At 49.8% G+C, this 25,563-nt stretch overlaps 3 protein-coding genes across 7 annotated transcripts in view; all 3 read left to right on the top strand.

Annotated features, from left to right (window-relative positions):
* The first annotated feature begins 1,051 nt into the window (after positions 1-1,051).
* Positions 1,052-11,432, top strand: LOC102023145 (leucine zipper putative tumor suppressor 3). Of its 4 annotated transcripts, XM_005380783.2 has the most exons (5): positions 1,052-1,205; positions 6,228-6,411; positions 6,889-7,365; positions 7,698-8,552; positions 8,881-11,432. In XM_005380783.2, the coding sequence occupies exons 2-5, from the start codon at positions 6,319-6,321 to the stop codon at positions 9,577-9,579; spliced, it is 2,124 nt and encodes a 707-aa protein (XP_005380840.2). In that variant the 5' UTR covers positions 1,052-1,205; positions 6,228-6,318; the 3' UTR covers positions 9,580-11,432. The 4 variants fall into 4 exon arrangements, with proteins under 4 accessions (XP_005380840.2, XP_005380839.1, XP_013367721.1 ...); XM_005380782.2 differs by lacking the exons at positions 1,052-1,205; positions 6,228-6,411 and adding an exon at positions 4,153-6,198; XM_013512267.1 differs by lacking the exon at positions 1,052-1,205 and having other exon boundaries at positions 6,305-6,389.
* A 2,129-nt stretch (positions 11,433-13,561) lies between these two features.
* On the top strand, positions 13,562-24,761 carry Fastkd5 (FAST kinase domains 5). Its single transcript, XM_005380775.2, has 3 exons — positions 13,562-13,650; positions 21,895-24,418; positions 24,531-24,761. The coding sequence occupies exon 2, from the start codon at positions 21,920-21,922 to the stop codon at positions 24,362-24,364; it is 2,445 nt and encodes an 814-aa protein (XP_005380832.1). The 5' UTR covers positions 13,562-13,650; positions 21,895-21,919; the 3' UTR covers positions 24,365-24,418; positions 24,531-24,761.
* Ubox5 (U-box domain containing 5) overlaps positions 13,566-25,563 on the top strand; it is a 37,297-nt gene continuing 25,299 nt past the window's right edge. For both annotated transcript variants that reach the window (XM_013512266.1, XM_013512265.1), the window contains exon 1: positions 13,566-13,650. The gene's annotated coding sequence lies outside the window, so the exon portion shown is untranslated. The remainder of the gene's footprint in view (positions 13,651-25,563) is intronic.

Here is a 25,563-nt window from a genome sequence, read left to right as displayed (position 1 = left end):
GAAGCAAAACCAGGCTTTTTACCTTAAAAATCGTAGAAAAGCAAATGTGGAAAAAATATAGAAAACACCAAGAAATAAAAACTAACATAGAATGACAAGACCAAGGACATCAGCTATTACAGCAGAGATGTAATGTGTTAAATCCCAGACTGTGCTGCGGTTGTTAAGACAGACCCTGGTGCCTCCTGGCTTTTGCTAACCCTGAGCCCTTGGCCCAGCAGCTTGCTTCCCCATAAGGCTAGTACTACAGTTCAAGGCCGACTCCCTCCTCTTGGCAGTCCTGGGCCACCCGAAATCTCTGGACCCACACGCACAGTGAACGCCGCCCGCGCGTGGGAAGCTGGCGCCAAGTCGGGGATTAAGTCTGCACTTAATCGCTCCTTCACCCAGGCATGCAACGCGGAGGCTGGAGCCGCCTTAAGCCGGGCATGGGGCACAGGCAAAGCGCTCCCACCCTGCTACTACTGGGTAGTGTGGCTTTCTTTGCTCCTTCCAGACGGCGAACCTTGAACAGCAAGTTTCAAATCCGCTCCGTAGTTACTGGGCTTTACACCTCCCACAGGCCTGTCCGCAGTCCCTGGGCCCTGACGGGTCTCCCTCCTCAGGTCAGATCCACCTGCGACGGCTCATCCCACCCCCACCTTGCAGACTTGCAGGGTCCCAGGTGCCGCTGGGAGGCTGCTTCCAGGAGAGCAAGCGCAAGAGGGGAATGGGGCGCGAAGCTGAGCTGAGAGCCTTTTCCCCAACCAGAGGGTCTTGTCCCCCTCGCCAAAGATGGAATGGGGAGGCGCAGTCCCGCTAGGTGTTTTGGAGAGGACGAATTAGCGGCTCAGCCCAAGGGTTTAGGAGGGCGGGTGACTGGCGAGGCGGGTGACTGGCGACGGACGGAGGGACTCGGGCAGACTTCCGAAGCCCTGGAGCGGGTGAGATCCGGGACCCACGTGATGGTAGCCTCTCAGCGGCCGAGGGGTTAAGGCGCCGCGCCCCGCCCCAGCCCGGGGATTGGCGGCCCCGGGGGGCGTGGCAGGAGGGCGGGCCCGCGTTTGCCGCAGCCGCTGAGGGGCGGGGCCCGGGCGGGGAGCGGGAGGGGCGCGGAGGGAGCCGGGCCCGTGCAGTGCTCCCCGCCGGGCGGGCTTCGGGCTGCGCCTGCGAGCCGAGCCGGTGGCGCCGCGTCGGAGATCCTGCGCTGGACCCTGAGGCAGCGAGTAAGTGAGGCAGGCCCACCGCGGCACCCATCCTGGTTGCGACCCGCTGCCGTGTCCGCAGTACCTTGCAGCGGGTCTGGCTGGACCCGGAGCAGGGGAAGGGGCGCGTCCCGCAGTTAGGGTCCCGGGGCGGGGGAGGGGTGCTGAGATGAGGCCGATGATGTCATGGATGCTACGCCCGGCCCGGGGAGGGGGGGTGGCGGCCGGAGGGGGTGCGGCCCGGATTATGTCACCTCTTCCCTCTGCGCCCCGCCCCCCGGGGCCACACGCGTTGGTGGGGAGTCCGGGGAGGTGGAAGCGGGATTTCCTCCACTGCAGAAACCCACGGGCAGCTCTGCCGACAGCCTGTGGCCGGGGTCTCTATCTGTTGGCGCAGCGAGCTTTGGGATGCTGGTGAATAGCGAACGTCCGCCCCCCACCCCCAGCAGAGGCTTGTGCGCGCGCGTGTGTGCTCGGGATGGGGGGGTGGCGCGCTGTCGGCCCCCTCAGTCCTGAAACACCAGCTTCATCATAGCCAGGATCTAGGGGGTGGGCCCTCTCCTCTGCCAGTGCCCACGCCTCCAAGGGAAGATGCACCTCTCTTTACACATCCCAACCAAGAAGTTGTGGAGATCTCTGCACCCCAAAAGCCCTAAAGTGCCCCAGGATCCTCCCCTCCCTCCATCCGTCCATCATCCTGGAAGCCCTTGCTGGTTTCTCTGCCTGGATTCATTGAATATTTGCATGGCTTATAACTACTATTCCCACATGCATTAGTCCTGCATGTCTTGGTGCCAGAGCCCAGAGGCCCCTAGGACTCTTGCCCCTGGGGCATCCACCAGCCAGCCGTGGGGTGTCTTCAGAGTGAAATCTCCCTGAGGTGTCTTGAGCCAAATGCACCAAGATTCCTGAGGTATGAGGAATGCTGTCTTGAGCAGCAGCATTTGAAATGGTTCTAGAAGGATATGGGATGGGCACAGAGAACTGAGAAAAGGTTGTGTGTGGAGTGGAGAAGTGCTTAGGTCATGGGAGATATGGAATAAGCATCAGGAGAGGCCTAGGGGAGCCTACCGCAAGCTCTGCTTGGGTCTGGGGACCATAAGGAATATGAAGCATTTTACCCATAATACACATACTTCTTAAAATTCCTGCAAGCTATGTGTGAAAACCAAAGGTGAAATAACCTGCATCAGTCAAGCTGTGATTTACACTTGGAGCTGATGTCACCAGAACTCCATCTACTGCCCTTGACCCTGTTCATGGAAGGATATGGGCAGAGCAGGAACAAGATTGGCTTTGCCCTTTAGAAAGAGTCCCCTAGCAGGTCAGGGAGGGAGTGCAGAAGAAAACCAGTGAAGATTCCAAGCAAGGGTGCTGGCAGGAGTGGCTACTGAGATCTTTAGGAAGTGGAAAGGCCTGGGTTTGGGATTTTCATGACCCCAAGCATTCCTAGCTATGGATGGGCCTGGTTGGTCACAGTAGTTCAGAGGGACCTGCACTTAGCCCCTTTATAACCACTAATACAGTGCACAATGTCTCAGGCACTGAGGTTTGATGGGACAGAGATAGAGGCAGTCAGGCAACAGGCTGTCATCCCATGCTGATGCCACGAGGTTGCCACTGTGGACCACAGTTACTGGGGCCAGTTCAGGACCTTGACCTTTCCCATGCAGTTCTTGCTTATCAGGGAAAAGTATCCTTCTCCTTGTCCTGCTAGCTCCCTGCTGGGATTTTGAGAAAAGCTGCAGCAACTCAAGCATGGGAGAAGCAAGAGGCAGAGAACACTTGCAAGCACTGACCATGACAGTTTAGAAATATGGGCAAGAGCCAGGTATGGTGGCGCATGCCCATAATCCCAGCACTGGAGAGGCTGAGGCAAGAGGATTGCTGTGAGTTGGAGGCCAGCCTGAGCTATACAGTGAGTTAAAGGCCAGTATGAACTACATAGTGAGACCTTGTCTCAAAAAAAAAAAAAGCAAGAATAGGGAAGGAAGCTCCAGGGAAAGCTTACAATCAAGGACTATACAGGTAGAGCACAGAGAAAGGAAGCTCAGGAGGCGGCATCTGAGCTTAATGGGAGGTCACACATATTGTAGGGAAACAGTGGAGTAGAGTGGCCAATAACCAGCCCCCAGCTATGGTCAGGTTCTCCTTTCCTGGACCTCAGAGGAGGTGGTGCTGCATGGTTCTGTTGCACGTTACAGTTTACAAAGCAACTGTCAGACATTACCTGCTATCATGATCCACATGTGCACTTCTGAGATTTGTTTCTGCCCACGCCCAGGCCCTTGGTGTACCTCCCTTGCTAGTGCCCTACCTGGATCTTTATCTTACTAGTGATGCCTTCCTTTGGCATAGCAGCACATTCAAATTTCAACCATATTTCATTTCATTTGCCCTTTAGAAAGAGTCCCCTAGCAGGTGCTTAAAAAAGCACTTGGAGCAGGGTGTGGTGTTACACACTTGTAATCCCAGCACTCTGGGAGGCTGAGGCAGGATGACTGAGAGTTCAAGCCCAGCCTGGGCAATTTAACAACTTAACTATACCTTGTTTCAGAATTTTAAAATATTTTGGACGTGTTGGTGCACACTTAGAATCTCAGCACTCAGGAGGCTGAGGCAGAAAGATTCTTGCAAATGAGGCCAGGCTAGTCCATTAGTTCTTTTTTTTTTTGGTACTGGGAATCAAAGTCGGGACCTCGAGCTTGTCAGGCAGGAGCTGTGCCGCTGAGCTACATCCCTGGCCCTAGGCTATTTCAAGCTCAGCCTGAAATACATAGTGGGACCCTGTCTTAAGAAATAAAACATAAAAATAGCTAGGAGTGGTGACACATGCCTGTAATCCCAGCACTTGGGAGGCTGAGGCAGAAGAGTCACTGTGAGTTTGAGGGCAGCCTGGGCTACATAGTGAGTTTAAGGCCAGCCTGCACTACATAGTGAGACCCTGCCTCAAAAACAAACCAAAACAAACAAAAAAAAAGCACTTGGATCCCAAACCTTCTTAAGTGATGGCCTTCTCTGGCCTCTTTTAGCAGCAAACTCTGCCATCTCTCTGTCTCTGCACCCCTCCATCCCTGTGCTCTGCTTTTGCCTTGCACCACTCTTCTAAAGCCATCTGACATAGACACCAGTGATGTCTTCAGCTGCCAAATCCAGGGCACATTCTGCTATCTCAATTGTATCTGGTCCCTGGCTTTCTTTTTAGCAGAAGTGCTCCCACATTCTTTCTTTGCTTTTGAGACAGTCTCACTGTTGTCCGGGCCTAGCAATGAATTCCCAGGCTCAGGTGGTCCTCGCCAGTAGCTGGGACTGTGAGTGTGTACCACCATACCCAACTTGGTCCCTTGGCCTTTTTTCTGTTCCCACAAGACTTCCCAGAGCTCTGGTGCCCTGCCTCTCTAGCTTTAAGCTGGGCCCACCCACACCACCCTAGGATACCCACAATCCCATTCTCTCTCCCCATTGTGAGAGAGGCATCTTTTTCTGGTCTTCTCAAAAGCACCTATTTCTCCTAGGCAGTCTCCTCTTGTATGTTAAGGGTGTCACATCCACCCTGGTGCCCCAGCCCAACTCCTGCATTATCCCCACCACCTGAATCCCAATTGTTTGAGGTTTTGCTGGTCCCTCCCCAAACCTGCCCAGCCCTTCCCATACCTGCCCAGCCCTTCCCACTGGTTTCAAGGTTCCAGCCATTCAGCCGCTATCCTCCCAGTCCTAACTGTTCCCTACATTGCACCCAAGTATGGCAAGAGAAAAGGGTCATGTTTAGAATTGAAGATTTCTAGGCCAAGGGTTAGAATGCTGGAGATTGGAGTCTCAGTAGGGACTAGGATAATTCAAGAGAGGCCTACCGCACCAAATTTATGAAGGCCTCTCTGAGGGGCAGTGTGTACCTGCCCATCCTATACTTCATCTGAACCCTAAGGCCTCTCTTGCCCCAACCTAGTCCCCAGCCCTGTGTTGGGACAGACTGGCCGGAGGAAGCATGGATGAGAGAATGGAATTCTGCAAAGGCACTGGATCAGCTTGGTAGTGAACTTTCCCACTACCTAGGGCTGTAATTTCTAGTGTGACCAGAAGACCCTGAAAGGTTTTGTCAAGCTGTCTTGGTCTGGAGCCTGATAGGAAGATCACAGCACTGGGCATCTGGGTAGAAGACCTATGCTGAGCACTCAAGGGGACAGCCCATGAATCTCTTTACCTTAATAAGGAATAGGGGCTTCCTGCCTTGTTTCTCGGGCGGGGGGTGCTGGGGACTAAGGGTTAAGGACCTGAAGGGTGCTGCTTCTACTCTCTGGCACACATATATGAGTGGCTAGCCGGGGCCGGCATTGCTCGGCGCCCCTATTAGGCCGGATTATGCAGGTCTCTGGGGCAGGTGATCCCAAATGCGGATTTGAGACAAAGGAACCAGGAAGCAAGGCCACTCTCCAGCACAGGTAACCCGAGGCCCTGCTCCTGCATCTCCTGTGGGCCGGCCTTGGGGGAGGGGGCGCACACCCACAGAACTGGCTCCGAGGACTTCACGGTAAACTGAGCAGGGTCAAGGTCCACAGGGAGAGGGGCGCGGGTAATCCAGGAAGTCTTCCTGGTGGCAGTGCATTCCTAGCAGGGCTCGGCAGGCGCGGGATCCCCTGGGGCGCAGCTGGGCTCGGAGGCCCCGCCCCTCTCCCCCGCCCACCTGTGGGAAACGCTGGCCCCGAGGGAGGCTCCGCCAGCTCCCACTGCTGGCGACGCCGCGTCCCTGCCTCGGCTGGTGCGGGGACCTCTGCAGAGTGCTGACCTCAGGGAGGGGTACTCCTTGGGCCAGGTTCTCGTGCGGTCGCATTGGGAAGATCCCCGGGAGGGCGCCCTCGCTACCCGCCGTAGCGAGGCTGTCCGTCCGCTCATCCTTGGCTGCGCCCACTTGCGACCCCCGCGCGCTCGCCACCGAAGCTCCGCCCACCGCACCCGGGGACCCGTTTACCCCCGCGCCCGCCGCCGCCGGGCGCGTTGCGCACGGCAGCTCCACGAGGTAAGTTCTTCATTCCTCCCATTTCGCAGAGGAGAAAACTGCAGTCCGGAATGGCTCGGTCTGCTCGTCCAAAGTCGCGCAGCTGGTTCGGGCCGAGCCCCTACTGCGAGAGTGAGCCACATGGCCCCTGCAGACCGGGCCTCCGAGGGTCCCAGGCTTGAGGACCTGATAGCCCCCGACCCCTTGGAAAGGCAAGGAGAGAAGCCTGCGCTGGTAGTGAGCTTCCGCTTCTACCCCTGACTGCAACACCCTAGGGTAGGGGGCTGGGAAAGACCTCCACCCTCAGTTTTTGGATAGGGTTGTGTCTCGCCCTCCAGTATCTTCTGAGGTTCCCTATTGGATTCTCTCCCCTTCCAACCCATTTACCTAGCCCATGAGGTTGAGAAAGAGGGGCCTAAATTCTGGGAGTTGCAGGCAAAAGCTAAAGCGGTCCCTGAGTCTGGGAGGCTGGGGTTGAGGCAGAAGGTGCCGAGCTAAACAGAGTAGGGTGTGTGCATGGCGCCCTGGAGCAACAGGCAGTCCCCACTACCAGGCTACCACCGTTACCCAGCCCTATTCCTTCACCTGGGATGCTTGGAACCCTCATACCCATTGTAGGGAAAGGGGACACTGAGGGCCTAGGGCTGACTTGGCTGGGGTGGTGGGAGTGGGAATAGGGTCTGACCTTTGCATTCTCACCTGTGTCCACAGTGCCCTCCTGGCATAGTCATGGCGAAGCTGGAGACACTGCCTGTGCGTGCTGACCCAGGGCGGGATCCCCTTCTGGCCTTTGCTCCACGGCCCTCTGAGCTTGGACCCCCAGACCCCCGCCTGGCTATGGGCAGTGTGGGCAGTGGGGTGGCCCATGCCCAAGAGTTTGCTATGAAGAGCGTGGGCACCCGAACAGGGGTTGGGGGCAGTCAGGGCAGTTTCCCTGGCCCCCGAGGCAGCAGCAGTGGGGCCAGCAGGGAGAGGCCTGGCCGCTACCCCTCTGACGACAAAACTCTCGCCAACTCCCTCTACCTCAATGGCGAGCTTCGGGGCAGTGACCACACAGATGTCTGCGGCAATGTGGTAGGCAGCAGTGGTGGCAGCAGCAGCAGCGGCGGCAGCGACAAGGCCCCACCACAATATCGTGAGCCCAGCCACCCACCCAAGCTCCTGGCCACCTCTGGCAAGCTAGACCAGGTCAGTCACTGGGGCCTAAGACCGTCACAGCCCATTTCTGGGGCGGAAGTAGCCCAGAGAGGAGGGCAAGGTGGGCGTTCTTGTATGAGCCAGGTTGGCAGCTGGGTGGAGGAGCTGTGGGGTGAGCCCTGGGGCCAAGTTCTGATAGTGGATTCAGGACAGAGACCTGGCCTGGGGGAGACATAAGATGAAAACCTGGATGGGGAACCTTAGGGTGGAGATGTGGTGGGGTGGGAGGTGGTGCTGAACAGGTCTTGGCCAGAGGGGAGAGGCTGGGATCAAGACTAAGGCCACATTCTGATGCCCACTCCCCCTGCCTTGCTTTTGTGCAGTGCTCAGAGCCACTAGTTCGGCCATCAGCCTTCAAGCCTGTTGTACCCAAGAATTTCCATTCCATGCAGAACTTGTGTCCCCCACAGACCAATGGGACCCCTGAGGGACGACAGGGCCCTGGTGGCCTCAAGGGTGGACTGGACAAGTCTCGGACCATGACCCCAGCGGGTGGGAGTGGGGGCGGCCTCTCAGACTCAGGCCGGAACTCACTCACAAGCCTGCCCACCTACAGCTCCAGCTACAGCCAGCACCTGGCGCCCCTCAGTGCTTCCACCAGCCACATCAACCGCATCGGCACTGCCAGCTATGGTAGTGGCAGCAGTGGTGGGGGCTCGGGATACCAGGACCTAGGCACCTCAGACAGCGGGCGGGCCTCCAGCAAGAGTGGGTCCTCATCATCCATGGGGCGGCCAGGCCACCTGGGATCTGGGGAGGGTGGGGGTGGAGGCCTGCCATTTGCAGCCTGCTCACCACCCTCGCCCAGTGCGCTGATCCAGGAGCTGGAGGAGCGACTGTGGGAGAAGGAGCAGGAGGTGGCAGCTCTGCGGCGCAGCCTGGAGCAGAGTGAGGCGGCTGTGGCCCAGGTGCTGGAGGAGCGGCAGAAGGCGTGGGAGCGCGAGCTGGCCGAGCTGCGGCAGGGCTGCAGTGGAAAGTTGCAGCAGGTGGCCCGCCGTGCTCAGCGCGCCCAGCAAGGCCTGCAGTTGCAGGTGCTGCGGCTGCAGCAGGATAAGAAGCAGCTGCAGGAGGAGGCAGCCCGGTTGATGCGGCAGCGGGAAGAGCTCGAGGACAAGGTGGCTGCCTGCCAGAAGGAGCAGGCCGACTTCCTGCCCAGGATGGAGGAAACTAAGTGGGAGGTGCGGGCAGGGGACTCCAGCCTTCCCCCTCTGATTTCCCTTCCTTCTGTCCCTCTGGAGGACTCAGGGCCCACATTACTGCAAGGGCGAGGGAACATCACAAAAGATGAGGGAACCAAATCAATCTGTGAAGATGGGAGGCTGTCCCTGGGCAGTGTAAGATGAGCCATGCTGGGTCCTACAGGGAGGTCTGGGTGTCAACCCTGTCCTGTCTGATGTGGGCTGAGCCTGAGCCCTGGGGAAGTTTGGTGCCTTTGGTGCCAGATCTGGGGGTCAGGTTGCGGGGAACAGAACTCTGCCTTGACCCTGGCTTCTTGTCTCTGCCCAGGTATGCCAGAAGGCCGGTGAGATTTCCCTTCTGAAGCAGCAGTTGAAGGACTCACAGGCTGATGTGTCCCAAAAGCTGAGTGAGATCGTGGGGTTGCGATCACAGCTGCGGGAGGGCCGGGCCTCACTGAGGGAGAAGGAGGAGCAGCTGCTCAGCCTGAGGGACTCCTTCGGCAGCAAACAGGCCAGCCTGGAGCTGGCTGAGGGTGAGCTGCCTGCCACCTGCCTCAAGCCGGCGCTGACCCCTGTGGACCCAGCCGAACCACAGGAGGCACTGGCTTCCTGTGAGAGCGATGAGGCCAAGATGCGTCGTCAGGCTGGGGTGGCCTCTGCTGCATCCTTGGTTTCCATGGATGGGGAGGCGGATGCTGGCGGGGAGAGTGGGACGAGGGCTCTGCGGCGGGAGGTGGGGCGGCTGCAGGCTGAGCTGGCAGCTGAGCGGCGGGCCCGGGAGCGCCAGGGTGCCAGCTTTGCAGAGGAGCGCCGAGTGTGGCTGGAGGAGAAGGAGAAGGTCATCGAGTACCAGAAGCAGCTGCAGTTGAGTTATGTGGAGATGTACCAGCGCAACCAGCAGTTGGAGCGGCGGCTTCGGGAGCGCGGGGCGGCAGGGGGTGCGAGCACGCCTACCCCCCAACATGGCGAGGAGAAGAAGGCCTGGACCCCCTCCCGCCTTGAGCGCATTGAGTCCACAGAAATCTGATCCTCCACCTGGGCACGTGGCCCTCTGACAAGTGTCCTGTCTGAAGGCCAAGTCTCCAGGATCCCCTCCCTCCATCTCCCCCATATTCCCAGATCCCCAGACCAAAGAGGTTCTCAAAGCAGCTGTAACCAGGCTCCTCCTGCCCCCTTGGCACCCTCCCAGCTCCAGCACTGCCTGTGTGGGCAGTCCCCTGCACCCTCGCCCTGAGGAGGGCTGTGGGAGGGCTAATTGGGTAAGGTGAGGGCCCAGGTAGTAGGGAGTATGCTCCCCTCTGGGCAGCCCCTTGTTGGAGATGGAGGCGGCAGGCCTGCAGTGCTGGTGAGGTGCCGCAGCCCCTCGGGGTGTGGGCTGCTGCTGTTGGCCACTTGTGTCTAGCGATGCTTTCTGTGCTCACCTCCTAGGCCGTGGAGCCTGAGGGGGCCTACACGGGTCTGCCAAGGCTGATAGACCCTGGGCTCCTGGCCTCTCTCCTTCCTGTGGTGTTCTCCCTCCCTGGGCAGATTGGCAGGACACGTGGGAGCAGATGGCCTGCCTGTGGTTGAGAGGGCTACCTGCCCAGCCCCTCCCCCCCAAGGTCTCTTGGGCTCAGGCCTCAGAGTCTGGCCTGGTCTTGAGTGTGTGTCCCTATGCATGTGTTGGTGGAGGGCAGGGCTGGGACTACCAGCTCAGTGCCCAGGGAGATCTGCCCTCCTGTTCTTGGAAGGGGTTACCTGGAGGCTTAAACCTTCACCCTTCCAGCCAGGATTCCCCAGGGCAACCACCCCAGCTGCTTGGCTGACCCCACACCCAGGGCCACCGTCTGGCTCTAACTACAGCTATTAAGTGCTACCTGCCTCTCAGGCACTCCCCTTGCCTGGTTTCTGAGGTCAGATGAGTGTCTGTGATGTCTTCCTGTGTCTTCCCTCACCCACCTCTCCTAGCCTCCTGCTTTCATGCTCAGAACGTCATCTTCCCAGGCTGCCTCTTCCCCAAAGTCTCACCTTTTCTTCCAGTAGAAAATTCTGCTTGACCTTTGGTGCACTGCGTGCTTCCCAGCCCCACTGGCCCAAGTCTGAGCCTGAGGCCCTTGTTTCAGGGACCCAGGGAGGGTTGGATGTGATTGCCCTTGAAGAACAAGGATAACCTGAGAGGGACACTGTGGTGTTCCCTGCCTAGGCTCTGAGTTGGCTCAGAAATTTGTCCAGGGAGACCTGGCAGGGCCACCAGTAGGGGTTGGGACAGTCAGTATCACTTCCTTCTCTGGGGGGCCCTCAGAGTTTATCACCCCAAGACAGGAAGGGAAATTTTAAGTTCTCTTCTAAGAAAGTAAATTTATAATTCACCAGCAATAAAAATTGGAGGAGGCTTGGCCCTCAGCCCTTGTATTTCTCTTTTTCACTCTCTCTTCCACTCCCAATATTGAGTTTGGGAGCAGGGTAGAGAGAGCTGGCAACTACTGTGAGCAAGTTCCCCCAACCCTGACCAGCCTCCTCCCATGACTGGTGACTGTTTAATGAGCTGTGCATCCCCCACAAAAACAGGAGTGCCCCTCTGTGTGGCCTCTTATCTGCACAGCCCCTTCAGGTGGTCCCCACCGGGTCCCTGAGCTGGGTGGGAGGCCACCCTGGCAACCACTGCCCATTCCACTTACCCCTCACTGCACCTGTCCCAGAACCTGGGCCTGAGCCTCAGGGGCTGGGAGAAGAGAAAAAAGAAAAAAAAAAAAAAAAAAAAAAAGAACAGTCTCAGCTTTGGGATGTCCAACCACAAAATAAATTATATATAAATATATATAAATATATATCTCTACCATATGTGATGGAAAGACTTCGTTTTCCTTTCCCAAAGAAATAAAATGGAGAAAGCCTCTTGAATGGCCTTTTGCGGCCTGCTTGTGTCTTTGTCGGTGTGGGAGGTGAGCCTGGGGGCTGGGAATGTGGAGGGCAGGGCTGGAATAAACATTTCCCAGGGGAGGTGTAAGGTCATAGGTGCTCACTGGGCCATGCCAGGAGAGCTTGGCCCAAAGCCCAACTCCTCCATGTTGCCCAGCAGGAGTTGTGGTTCCACGTTTGTGCCCAGTGGGGCTTTGTCTTCTGCTCACGCTCCCAATAAAAGAGTTTGAAGCTACCTGTAGCTCAGAATTTGGACATCAACCTGCTGGCTAAAAGGCAGGAGATGCAGGACAGCTAGATGCAGCTTACAGTTACTTCAGCCACCTTATAATGATGCGTGATGTTTGAGGGCACAATGCATAGACATAAAGGCTGAGAAAAGGTTTGCAGTTAGTGGCAAAAGGGACCCAAGCATACTACACACCAGTAAGCTGTCTTTTTATACTTCTGTCCTCACGAAGTCCCACAGTTGAGAATGCATTTTGTATTTTGGGAGGGCAAGGCAGGAAGACTGCATGTTCAAGCCCAGCATGAACAGCTTAGTGACTTAGACCCTTTCTCAAAACAAAAAAGGGCTGGAGCTGGGTATGGTGGGGCAAGCCTGCAATCCTAACACTTGAGAGGCTGAGGCAAGAGGATCGCTGTGAGTTTGAGGCCAGCCTGGGCTACATAGTGAGTTCAAGGGCAGAATGAACTATATAGTGAGAGCTCGTCTCAAAAACAAAAAACAAACAAACAAACAAACAAACAAAAAGATGTAGCTAAGCACAAAGGCTCCAGGTTCAATCCCTGGTCCTGGAAAACCAAGAACAAATTTTGTTTTAAGTAACATCACCTGACTTACAGAACTTTAAAGAGTGCTTTATTTTTTTATAAAAGCCTGAAAAAAAAAAAAAAAAAAAAAGAGTGCTTGTTTTCCCCTCACCTAATAAGAAATCTGGATGTGGGTGTCACAGGTTTTGGCTCATCATGGACCTAGACCTGTGATGGCAAACCTTTTAGAGCATTCAATGATATGCATGCCATAGGTTTGCCACCACTAACCTAGACTTTTCATTGTACCCTTCTTTCATCCTCGTTTGTTTCCTCTTTGCCACAAAGTGGCTGCCACAGCTTTGTGATGTGATTGATCTCACCACTTTTATCACAAAAGTAAAAGCTTTCCCAGAACTCTGCCAGCACCCTTTTAAAACTTGTTGGCCAGAATTGAGTCACAACTCCTGGAAATTCAGTATTTGGCAAAGAGGAACAGAACTGTCACAGCTTCCTACGAAGAAATCATAGTTTATCTCCTGGGCCTAGGCTCTCTGGTGTTTTTGGGTACTGCTGGCTTTGTAATCACCAATCGAGTTTTCTCTGGTTAGCCCGCTGACAGAACCCTCCCTAAGCAGTAGCATCAGTGGTCTGGGGTCCCAAAGGTTCACATCTATAAAAGCAGTGCCCTCCATAGAGCTCAGGAGGGCGCCGTGGAGGGAGCATGATTTCTCAGATTTCCTTCACAGTCCTCAGGATGGATGGGCCAGTGTTTCAGGCACTGACAAGGTACAGAGATCCCGATCAGCCACTCTCAAGTGGTACTGACAGGTAGAAGCTCCGTAGCTTGCCTAGGTGGCCAGTATCCCTGACAGGTAGAAGCTCCGTAGCTTGCCTAGGTGGCCAGGCTGACTCAGGCGCTCCCCGCCACCCCCGCGCCAAGTGTGAAAGGCCACAGCTCTGACCCGCTCAAGTGCTAGCTTTGAAACATCTGTCTATCCATCACTAACTCTTCGGCTGAGAGCACGTTACAGATACATCTCTATTATAAGTGCACTCACTGTTCCACTCATCGTGCAGACGATGAGACTGTATGTGAGTTCCCCACTGCCAAAAAACACTGAGTAGGGTTCTGGGGTTTGAACCTGGGTCTGCACTTTTCCATTATTTCCAGAGCGACCCACCCAGGATAGTATTCTCTCTCTGCAGGTCCTAGACTTCCTTCAGTCTCTTCGCGAACGTCCTCCAGCGCAAAACGTCCTTGGAGAACGCTGACAGCCTTTTGAGCCTCCGCCGCTCCCGTCAGTGCCCCGCAGGCGGAAGTAGAGCGCAGTTGGCCGGAAGTGGGACTGTAGGGAGGCTAGGAGTCGCCGGAGTAGTGTGTGTGTGGCCAGAGCCCGGAGTATCCCGGGTTTATTATTGCGGACCGCGCCTTCTTCAGGCTCAGGTGAGTGGCAGCGGCCGGCAAAGAGGTTGCGGAGGCTGCTCCTTGCGATTGCGACCGCTCTTGCTTGACTGTGTCTCCGCCTTCCTGGTTGGACCAACGTCCGTGTGTCCCTAGGCCGGATGGTGCGCTTCCCTGCCAGTGCTGGTGCGGTGTACGCCTCTGTGGGCCCTGCTCTGCGGAGTACCCCGGCAGCCCTCACCACTCGGGAGTTCTGTGACCTTGGGGAATACATTTACCTGCATCTTGATTTTTTTTTTTAACCCTGTCCAATAGAGATGCTAACAGTATGTGCCTCATGGCTATTGTGAGAACGTAGTGAGGCATTCTGCCGCAGCACTTCTTGTACTTTCATATGCATGAGACGCCCCGGGGAATTCTGATTGAGCAGGTCTGAGACTGTTTCTAATCAGTTTCCACATGTCACACTTTGAGCAGCAAGGCTCTGCGGTGTTTTGGTTAGTATTTGGAATGGGGTAAGGGGCTGGGAATATAGCTCAGTGGGACAGCACCTGCCTGGCAAGCGTGAGGTCGTGAGTTCGAATCCCGGTACCAAAAAAAAAAAAAAAAATGGGGTGAGTCTTAAGTAAATATTAATATGCTATATGCCTTTTCCCCATTTTTAGCAGGCAGTTTCTAGTTGCAGACGCTTAACTTAGGGTACTATTGTTGTGCCCTCCATCTTTTCTTTCCAGATATAGGAAACAGTTTGTTTTTGTTTTTTCTGTGGAAATCATGACAAAACTCTTCTGCCCGGACTTAAGGAGCTTTGGGCGGGTACCCTTTACCAGGTACTTCATCAGTTCTTAGGCAGCGCTTCATTGCTCTCAGTATAAGCCATTGGACCGTGCTTCAAACTGTGCAACTCATAGCCAAGTGCTTTAGCATTAACTGTGGCTGGTGTTTTGAGCTCCAGTCCTGTTTTCTGCACTTTGGGCACAGTTTGAGTAGTAACAACAACTGTCTTTTCAGAGCTAGGTTGTTCACCTTAGTGGACCAAATGACCTTGAGTAAGCCTTTGCATTTGTTCCTGTCTGTAGACCCAAATAAAATGAGGACCATTGCATCATACAGCAGAAAAAGTGAGGCCTTAGGCAGTGTGCAAGATTGATATTTATTTGTCAGTGTGGCTTTTGTCCCCCACTAGTAGTTTATTTTTCTGGTCACCGACAAGACCTTGTCACTTATCTTGTAAGTCAACGTTTGCATAAAACAACTCTGAAGTTCCTCCTTTGTTTGGAACACTATACTCTGCTGTCTCACAAACTGGAAAAGCAGCTAAAACCAAGAGTGCTGAAAGTGACATATATTGAGACCACTTATTTAGGAGTTTTCTTTTAATACTATGTACATGCCCAAACCTTTTTTTAAACTGCCCAGATTTTGTCATCCCTCTGATAGTTTCATTAGATGGGCCAAGTGGACATGAGCTTCTGCTCCCTGACGTTATATGGAAAGACTTACTTCCTTTCTGTCAGTATTTCTTCTTCCTGGGTCTTGCTTTGTAGTGTAGGTTGGCCTTGTACTCACTATGTAGCCCAGGTTGGCCTCCAACTCACAGTGATCCTCCTGCTGCAGCCTCCCAAATGCTGGGATTACAGGCATGTACCACCATCCCTGGTTTAGAGAGAGTTTCTAAAAATAGGGTCTTGGCCAGGGTGGTGGCACATGCCTGTAATGGCTACTTTCCTCTGTCTGGCTTCCCTTCTTTAACTTCTGGACTCTAGTTTAAAAGGAAACTATTTGGCTGTTCTCAGACCTATACCTGAAAAGTAAAAAGGAAAGATTACTTATTCCTAGTCCTGTGCAGTGGCACATGCTTGCAATCCCACCGCTCTGGGAGCTGAGGCAGGAGGATTGAAAATTCAAATCCTGCCTGGGTAACTTATTGAGCTTCATCTCAAAAAATTTTTTAAAAGAAGGGTTAGGGACATAGCTCAGGGTAAAGGCCCTGGGTTCAATCCCCAGTATTGAAAAAAAATTCCTTGGTCATCATTCAGGATGATGAGGGTAGTACCTTTTGGAAATATCAGCATCCAAGGCTGAGTCTCCTCCCTAATTCATTAGGATCCCTAAAAAAGAGGGAGGAGGGTAAATTGGGGTACTTAAACTAAGAAAGGAGTTTATAATGTGATGTCAGATGTCTTTGAGCCTTTTGTGAAGGAGCAGAATCTCATGAACATCTCATAGTGTTTGTTTGTTTGTTTTTGAGACAGAGTCTTTCTCTATAGTCTAGGCTGGCCATGAACTCACTGTGTAACCTAGGCAGGCCTCAAACTCATAGCAGTCCTCCTGCCTCAGCTTCCTGAGTGCTGGGATTGCAGGCATGAACCATGATGCCTGGTTCATAGTATTTTCTTGTGGCTTCTCTGTTAGTCATTAAATAAGGAGGAGTTCTCACTCAGATGTTTTCTCTACATGAACCCCAACCGCATCTACCTCCTCATCATTGCAGTATCTGTCCTCCCCACTTCCTATTCTACTGCTTTTCTGCCTTATTTTTCTTCCTTTCCTTTTCCACAGTACTCAGAACCCAATTTCTGAAATGGTTATATTTCAGACCACTGTATGGAGTCTGTAGTGTAGCTCTTGAAGTTGCCTGGTGAAAAAGTATGCAGGTAAGGCTTGCCATTTGCAGTTTGGTTCCGCATGCCTCCAAGATTCCTTGTCATTTACATTCCTGTTACCTGGGATTTATAAAGAAATCCTTGAGTTCAAGGCCAGCCTGGACTGCATAGCAAGACCCTGTCTCAAAAAGCCAAGAAAGGGCCGGGGATATAGCTCTGTGGCACAGTGCTTGCCTGGCAAACGCAAGGTCCTGAGTTCGATTCCTCGTACCAAAACAAAAAACAAACAAACAAAAAACCAAACAAAATAACAACAAAAGGCTGGGGGTATAGCTCAGTGCACAGTGCCTCTTGGCAAGTGAAAGGTCCTGAGTTCGATTACCAGTACCAAAAAAAACAAACAAACAAAAAAAACAGAACCCAACAACAAAAACCTTCCACAACAGCCAGGTAGGTCAGTAGAGCTTATAACTAAATGTTAATGTTTTTTCCCCTTTTTGCCTTCATTTTTGTTGTCCAGAAGCACTTTCAGTATTTCTTTTGCCGTTTCTAAATAACCCATTTATGTTGTATTTTTTTTTGTGTTATGGAGATAGGGTCTCACTTTGTTGCCCAGGCTGTTCTTGAATTCCTGCATTCAAACAATCCTGCCTCTGTCCTGAGCAATTGGTTTGGATTTTTTTTTTTTTTTTTTTTGGAACTGGGAATCGAACTCAGTACCTTGGGCTTGCCAGGCAGGCACTGTGCTGTTGAGCTATATTTCCAGCCTCTGACCTGAGTAATTGGGACTGTAAATTTTGGAGTTTGTTTTGCAGTGCTGGGGATCAAACCCAGAACTTTCTGTATGTTAGGCAAGTACTCTATTACTGAGCTATACCCACAAACCCATATTGATATATCTTGCTTTCTAAGTTGTGTGTATAACCTTTTGACATCTTTATTATGGATTATGAGGCTGTAGACATACCTCCCACCCCTGTCTCTTCTGATACTGGGGGTTGAACCCAAAGTTTTCACATCAAGCTACTGTACATCTTCAGCCCCTTTTTTTATGTTGAGACAGGGTTATCTCTGTGTTGGGTTGCCCAAGGCGCGGTCAAACCTGTGATCCACTTGCCTCAGCCTCACAGAGTCCTGGGAATACGGACGTGTAGGTCACCATATCCAGCTGGAGGCACTGGGTCTCTTATCCTGCCCTATCTCCTTTTACCCTACTTCCTCTCCCTATATCTTTCCAGTATAGCTTGCTGGTAATTTTCAGCTAGGCTGTTGCTCCAAGTTTATATTAATAAAATAATATAAATATTAACACCTGAGCGGGGTGTATAACATCACAACATTTTCTATCTTATACAATTTTTTTTTGTCTTTCCTGGAGTTAATTATTTTTGTTGTTACTCGCTTGATTTTTCTGTTACTCATTTGTTCCCAAGTTATCCATTAGAACTGTAATTCTTTTCTTCCAGGTACTCTCCATCTCTTCCCGTATGAACTGGAATAGAGCTGTTGTTACTCTTCTCATCTGCTTGCAGCTCTTGTACAGATATCTTCCTTTTCTTTACTAATCTTTGGTGTTGAACCCTAATTTTTGCATGCTATATCCCTCCTGCCAGCTTTCAGGTCTTCAATGTGGTAACTCTCTTTGCTTTGATCCTGGGACATCCTGCAAAACCCAAGTCTTCATAAGGATTTCAGTCTTTGAGGTCTTGTCTTTGTTCTTTTTTGTAAATCATGTAACTGTAGCAGATCCTAGAAAACTAATTGCTAGAAGTAGGAGGGACTTTAGTTGTTTATTTACTTATTTGTTTACTTTTTTTGTCTTTTTGAGACAGGGTCTGTGCAGTTCAGGCTGGCCTTGAGCTCACTTTGTAGTCTAGGCTGGTCTTGAACTCACAACAATCCTCCCAAGTACTGGGGTTATAGGCGTGCACCACCACACCTGGCCTAGTTGTTTATTTTTTGAGACCAGGTCTCTGTAATTCAAGTCACCTTTGAATTTGTAACCCTCCTGAGTCAGCTCCTCTGAGTGCTGGAATTACAGGCTTGTATCAGTGCTCTTGGGAGGGGATTTTGTGCATTCCCACTTTTAAGCCTTCAGCTGCCTGCTATCTGGAAACCCTAGAAGACCATAGATCATTTAGCTGTACTGTCCAACCCCAGATCTGGCCCTTGTATTTCCTGACTGCCCCCATTCTTGTCTTTATATACCAGTAATATAGGTTTTAGAGTCAGACAGTCTTGATGTCAAGCCCCACTCAGTCCTTTGGCTGTGTAACTCTGTGGCAGGTTTCTTTACCTTGTAAATTCTATTCATAAATAATACGGAGCTAGTAAGCTCATATTACAGAAGGGTTGTAGGGATAGGAACTAATGCAGATAAAACAGCTTGTACAAGACTTTGAGACTTATCTGGGCATGGTAGGACATCCTAGTAATCCCAACACTTGGGAAGCTGAGGCAGGAGGATCACTGTGAGTTCGAGGCCAGCCTGGGCTACATAGTAAGTTCAAGGTCAACTTAAACTACATAGTGACACGCTGTCTCAGAAGAAAAAAAAGCTGAGCCTTGGCACAGAGGCAGTAAGGTGATTGTGGCTCTTGTTGTTTGTGTCTTGGAATTTAATCTCCCTTTTCCCACAGTACTGGGAATTGAACCCAGGCTTCACACATGCCAGACAACCACTCTACTCTCAGCTACATCCCCAGGCCTTTTTTTTTTTTTTTTTTTTTTTTTTGAGACAAGGTTTCTCTAAGTTGCTCAGGTTGGCCTTGAGCTTGTGATATTCCTGCCATAGCCCCTTGAGTAGTTAGAATTACCAATGTGTGCCGTTATGCTTGGTCTTGGCCTGTGTTTATATTTTTTTGAGACAGGGCCTTGAACTCACTGTGTAACACAGGCAGGCCTTAAACTCATGATTCTGCTGCCCAGCGTCTTGACTGCCTGGATTATAAGCAATTCATGTGCAGCTTTGACCTGTATTATCAAAAATCAAAAAAGCCACATCAATTCAAAATAGTGACTCTACACCAAGCATTGATGTTCTAGACAGTTTTGTTTTATTTTAGAATGATGTATAATAATTTTATTAATTATTTTGAGTTAGAATTAGGTAATTATATAGAGGTATTTGTTAATTTATGTACTCATCCTGGTTAACAGTTCTAAGCTCCCAAAAAGAGAGAAAAAATTAATTTATCAAAGATAACAGAAAGTCTTACCACAGAGAAGCTATGCAGTTAATTTCCTTTTTTCTTTGTTTGTTCTTTTGAGACAGGGTTTCACTATGTAGTTCAGACTGGTCATTATGTATCTCAGGCTGATCTTGAACTCATAGTGATCCTCCTGCCTCAGCTTTCCGAGTACTAGGATTACTGGTGTACATCATCACATCCAGTCTTTCCTTTTTAAGAAGTGTATTTTAGGTGATGGCACTTGTTTATATACTTTTATTCCACAGGAGATTTATGTATGCATTTCCATTTGCTGATATTTGCCACATTTATACCACTGTAAACTAGCCTCTTCTATTGGATAAACATTTAAGTAGAACACTTTATTATTTTAGGGTATAGTACATCTGTTTTGTAAAAAGTAGGTTTTAAAAGTTATTTCCAATTGCTTCTCAGCCTTTTAGCTAAGATCAAGTGTAAAAGTTATTTCCAGCTAGGTGTGGTGGTTCACATCTATAATTCCAGCACTCTGGGAGGCTGAGACAGGAGGATTGTAGGTTTGAGCCTAGCCTGGGAGATTGAGCAATATTCTGTTTCAAAATAAAAAAAATATAAAAAGGGCTGGGGATGTAATTTAGTGGAAAGTCCCTGGGTTCAGTCTCTAGTACTGAAAAACACTTGATCTTAGCCAAAAGGCCAAGAAGCAGTAGTACTGAAAAACAAAACAAATAAAAACAAAAAACAATCTAGTTATGTCATAAGATCTGGTTTGCAAAATGAATGAAGGAATTGAACAGTTTTTGGCTATGGTTGCATACTGTGTTAGACTAAATTTTAAGTTCCATAGTCCAAAGCAGGTCTTCATAAAAACTCAATAGCTGGAGCATTCTGTTTCCTACTTTCTCTTCTATTGTTATCCTGCTTGTGCTATTGTGTTGAGATTGCTTGTGACTATTTTGAAGCATATAATTTTTTTTTTCCATTTTGTGGTGCTTGGGATAGAACCCTGTAAGTCATTCCAGCCCCCTCAGAATCCCAGTCTGATTTATCCATTGGCGGCTTAGATCTCCTCTGGTTCTGCCTGTCAGGCTTTGGCGCCTGAGTGGAAAGAAAGAATAAACATTGAGGAAGGCAGGAATATAGCAGTCAGGTCATAGCCTCTCATGATTTCTACCAGGGGAACATGGGAATGGTACTGCTTATCGCCATAGCGAGGATACTGTGAGCCCTGACTTAGTGGAAGCATTGCTAACTGCATCCTCCAGAAGAAAGCTGCATGGTCCCTCTAGTGTGTCAGCAAGATAGTTGTGTGAATGAACTCTGAACCTAGAGCTTCTGAACCTGGAGCCCAACTTTGAGTGGTTCTTTGCTTCCTGCCCATGAATTAACAGTGATCAAGACCTTGCTTGGCCTTCTACTTTCTCCTACCAATGAGTGAGGTTTTTGAGGGTTGGTTTTTTTTTTTGGTTGTAATGGTGTTCTTTGTTTGTTTCTTTGTTTTGCAGTTCTGGGGATTGTACCAGGGTGTCATGCATGCTAGGCTAGTGCTTTGCCACTTAGACAAACCCCAGGCCAACATAACTGAGTTTCTGAGGATGCTTCCTAGTTGCATGGCTAGTCTGCAGTACTGATTCAGATTCTGTTAAAAGACCCTGGAGAGAACAATCAGCATATTCTAAACGGTATAGAAACAGTGTTAGAATGACAGAATTCTGTAATTAGAAGTTAGTACTATAGAACTGGGAGGGTTACTAGGGTGTCATTAGTTAAACCTTATACCAAATCCCACTTTGTTTTTTGTGCAGCTACAAACTTCTTTATTCTCCAAGTATGACCTTTATGTGTTGATGTGAAGCAGCTAGAATGAATCGTTCACTTTTATTCCTGGCTTTCTCTTTAGAAATCTGCCCATCTCATTCTATCTTTTTTAGTACATGCTTGCAGTACATGCTGGTTATATTCATTGTGAGGAATTGGTACATGTACATAGGACATCTCAATTCTTTTTTTTTCCCCTTCCTCCTCCACCCTTGTTTATTTATTTATTTTTTGTCAGCATCAGATTCATTTATTAATTTATAGCTTTATTAAGTTAATTTTCATAAAGACAAATTAACAGCCAGATTACCAGGCCAAAAAATTAAAACACATAAGACAATTAATTTAAATCAAGGTACACTTTTAGATACATTGCCTTCCTCATTCTTGTTGAATGTTAGCAGAGCAACTTGCATCTCTTTAGCCATCATTGCTCCCCTTTTGCGAGGAAGATTAGACTGCGCAGCGGTCTAGGAACTACCCAGTGGTCCCTAGAATCGGGGTTTCCCTGTGGCCTCCTGTGAGACAGAGAGTTTATCCTTGATAAATGCTGTTTTGTGATTTGGGCATTCACTAGCATTAAACTTATTTGAGTGGATGCTAGAGTAGTTTCAATCTTACTTCTTAAAATGTGGAAATTTTGGTGTTGTGATAGGTGGAAGCCACTCATTCTTCATCTACCCTTTTTTCAGTATCTGGCCCAGGCATTTGTCATCCATGGCTCTTGTGATATGCCGAAGATGTCCAGGCAGTTTCTGTGGAACATCTCCTTGCCCAGCTCTAATCAAGCACCATATAAACAAGAAATTGCCTGGTCACACATGTGAGGACTGTGCTCTCACTGCCAAAAAGATCAGTACTGACAGAATGGCAGCCACTGTCAAGTTATTAAAACCTTTAAAATATCAAGCCTTTTGCAGTCCTATTGCCTACAGTGCAACCCAAAGTATGCTGTATTGGAGTATGGGAAGCAGCAGGTGGTACAGGGGACAGGACCATCCAGAGCACAGTGGTCCCTGCCATCCTGCCAGAAGAGTGAAGACCATTGGTGGCACCTCCTCTTCTCAGAGAGTCCTCATAACCAACAGCACCCTTCTGGGCTTGGGATTTCACAAGGCTTTTGCCTCGAAGGCCAGCACATTGCAACTGGGTTTGCCCAGGACTGAGAGAGCTGATGAAGACGATGTAGAAGTTTTTGATTCCTTTAAACACATTCGAGTTTTCCTTCAGCTAAGGCCAGAGTACCAGCTTCACAGCTATAACAAATCAGAGACTTGTCAACCTCTATCTGTTTCAGAGAGTGAACTAATTTTGCACAAAGTCAGAGTGAATCAAAATAACCTCCAGCCTCAAACCATTGTTGATTATTTCTGTAAGCTGAGTTCTTTGCCTGCAGAGCAGTGTCCCATTTTGCTGTCGAGTGCCAGCTTTGCTCTGCTCTGCCAGCTAAGTGTAGAAAATATAAAACTCTTTGATATCCCAGGTCTGATCAGTATTTTAAAAGCTTTCGTCAATTTAGAAATCCCTCACTCCCACCCAATGCTGGATGTGTATGAAACCAGATTCGGCCATCATGTATGGGAGATGAGTCTGGATCAGCTTCTCTTGGTGGCTGATCTCTGGAGGTGCTTAGGCCGCAAAGCACCTCGGTTCGTGAAAATTTTTTTTAGTTATCTTAATTTGCACTGGAAAGATCTATCTTTGTCCCAGTTGATTCACTTAATTTATATTATAGGTGAAAATCGTCAGGTACCACAGGACCTAATGCAAAAACTAGAATCATTGATCCTTAAGTATATTGATTTCATCAACTTAGAGGAAGTTGGTACAATCTGTTTGGGCTTCTTTAAGTCCAGTAGTAGTCTCTCTGAATTTGTCATGCGGAAAATTGGAGACTTGGCTTGTGCTGACATGCACCGTCTAAGTAGTCACGCCTTAGTGCATGTTCTTAAAATGTTCCGTTTCACTCATGTGGATCATGTAAATTTTATGAAGCGGTTTGCAGAGATTGCGCCTCAGAGAATTCCTTCCCTGGGCGTTCAGGGTGTCATGCACTTGACTCTTGCATGCTCAGCCTTACGTATGTTGGATGAAGGTGTAATGAATGCAGTGGCTGCCTCTTTGCCTCCTCGGGTAGTACACTGTCGATGTAAAGATATTGCCAAAATTCTATGGTCATTTGGAAGTCTGAATTATAAGCCACCCAACACAGAAGAATTTTATTCCAGCTTGATAAATGAAATTCACAGAAAGATGCCTGAATTCAACCAATACCCAGAACACCTGTTCACCTGCCTGCTCGGTCTGGCATTTTCTGAATACTTTCCAGCAGAGCTTATCAGTGTTGCTCTGAGTCCAGAGTTTGTCAGGTTAGCTCAAGACAGCTGTAAGTATGAACTTACTAAGGAACTGTACACTCTTGATGGTACGGTTGGCATTGAATGTCCAGATTACAAAGGTAATCGTCTTAGTTCTCACCTTCAGCAAGAGGCATCTGCAAATCTGTGGGATTTGGCAAGGAAGGATATGAACTCAAGGCCTGAATTCCTAGAAGCTCTCTCTTTTCTTGAGATCATGTTAGGTGGCCCCCAGTATGTCAAGCACCATATGATTTTACCTCATACACGATCTTCTGACTTAGAGGTGCAGCTTGATGTTAACATGAACCCGCTACCATTTAACAGAGAAGCCATACCAGCTGAAGACAAGGTCAATTTAAAGCTTAAGCGTGTGGGAGTCAGCCTTACAGATGATTTGATGAATCAGTTGCTAAAAGGGAAAGCAAAAAGGCATTTTCAGACAGAAATTGAGTCAGAGACTGGGCAACGGCCCATGAAGTTGGAGAAGGCAGCCTTACCATTGGGGAGCTCCCTTTGCAATGTGACAGATGGACCAGGGGCTGTTGACATGCCTGGCCTATGTCCTCTAGTCCATACGCAGGCCCCACCAGTGAAGCTGGCCATTCAGTTCACACATAGGAACCAGTATTGCTATGGTACAAGGAATCTACTTGGACTGCACAGTATGAAGCGGCGGCAGCTGGTTCGGCTTGGGTACCATGTGATTGAGTTACCCCACTGGGAGTGGTTCCCGCTTTTGAAACGAACTCGCTCAGAGAAGCTGGCATTCCTCCATGAAAAGGTGTTCGCCTCTGCTCTCTGAACAGTCTTCAGGAGCATTTCTTCTCAAAAAATGTGTAGGTGTATATAGTACAAGGCATATTTTTTTTTTTTTGGTTTTTCTCCGGTACCGGGAACCGAACTCACGACCTTGCGCTTGAGAGGCAGGCGCTTTTGCCGCTGAGCTAAATCCCCAGCCCCAGTACAAGGCATATTGATGCTGAAAAAATTTCAGATTTTGGAGCATTTTGGATTTTAAATGTTTAGATTTAGGGGTACTCATGGTAGTCTATGCAATTATTTCCAAATCTGAAACAACCTGAAATCTGAAACGCTTCTGTTCTTAAGCCTTTTAGATAAGGGATACACAACCTGTATTGCAAAATAATTATAAATGCCAAAATATAAGTGTGATAATAAAATAATCTGTTGAGACTTGTGCTCTTGTCTGTGGCAGATGGACCTAGTATATGTTACTATGAATTAATTATAACCTGTAGGAGTAGCAACTTGCTGCTAACTTGTACATATTACTCTTAGGTTTTTTGTTTTTTTTTTGTCTGTTTGAGAAAGGGTCTCACTATGCAGTTCAGGCTGGCTTTGAGCTCACTTTGTAGTCTAGGCTGGTTTCAAACTTGGAACCATCATCCTGTCTCAGCCTGCCGAGTGCTGGGATTACAGGTGTGCGCCACCACGCCCAGCTTTTTTTTTTTTTTTAAATTAGGCTAAGGGCTGGGGATTTAGCTCAGCGGCAAAAGCGCCTGCCTGGCAAGCGCAAGGTCGTGAGTTCGGTTCCCGGTACCGGAGAAAAACCAAAAAAAATAAAAAAAATAAAAAAAATAAAATTAGGCTACTTTTTTGTTATTGTTTTTTTTTTGTTTGTTTTTTTCTGGTACCAGAAATTGAACTCATGACGTCGTGCTTGCCAGGCAGGCACTGTGCCACTGAGCTAAATCCCCAGTCCCTTTTTTTTTTCTTTTTGAAACAGGATTTTAGCCAGGCATGGTGGCGCACACCTGTAATCCCAGTACTCGGGAGGCTGAGGCAGGAGGATCCTTGCAAGTTCAAGGCCAGCTTGGGCTACAAAGTGAGCTCAAGGCCAGCCTGAACTGCATAGCGAGACCCTGTCTCAAAAAGACAAAAAAAAAAAAACAAACAGGATTTCACTATGCAGTTCAAGGTGGTCTTGAACTCACTTTGTAGCCCAGGCTGGCCTTGAGCTCGCAGCAATCCTCCTGCCTC

This window comes from Chinchilla lanigera, unplaced genomic scaffold (assembly GCF_000276665.1).
Source record: "Chinchilla lanigera isolate Chin_1 unplaced genomic scaffold, ChiLan1.0 scaffold00014, whole genome shotgun sequence".
Classification (NCBI taxonomy): domain Eukaryota; kingdom Metazoa; phylum Chordata; class Mammalia; order Rodentia; family Chinchillidae; genus Chinchilla; species Chinchilla lanigera.
Note: the sequence above shows the minus strand (reverse complement) of the source record. Positions and strands in the feature narration are given on the sequence as shown.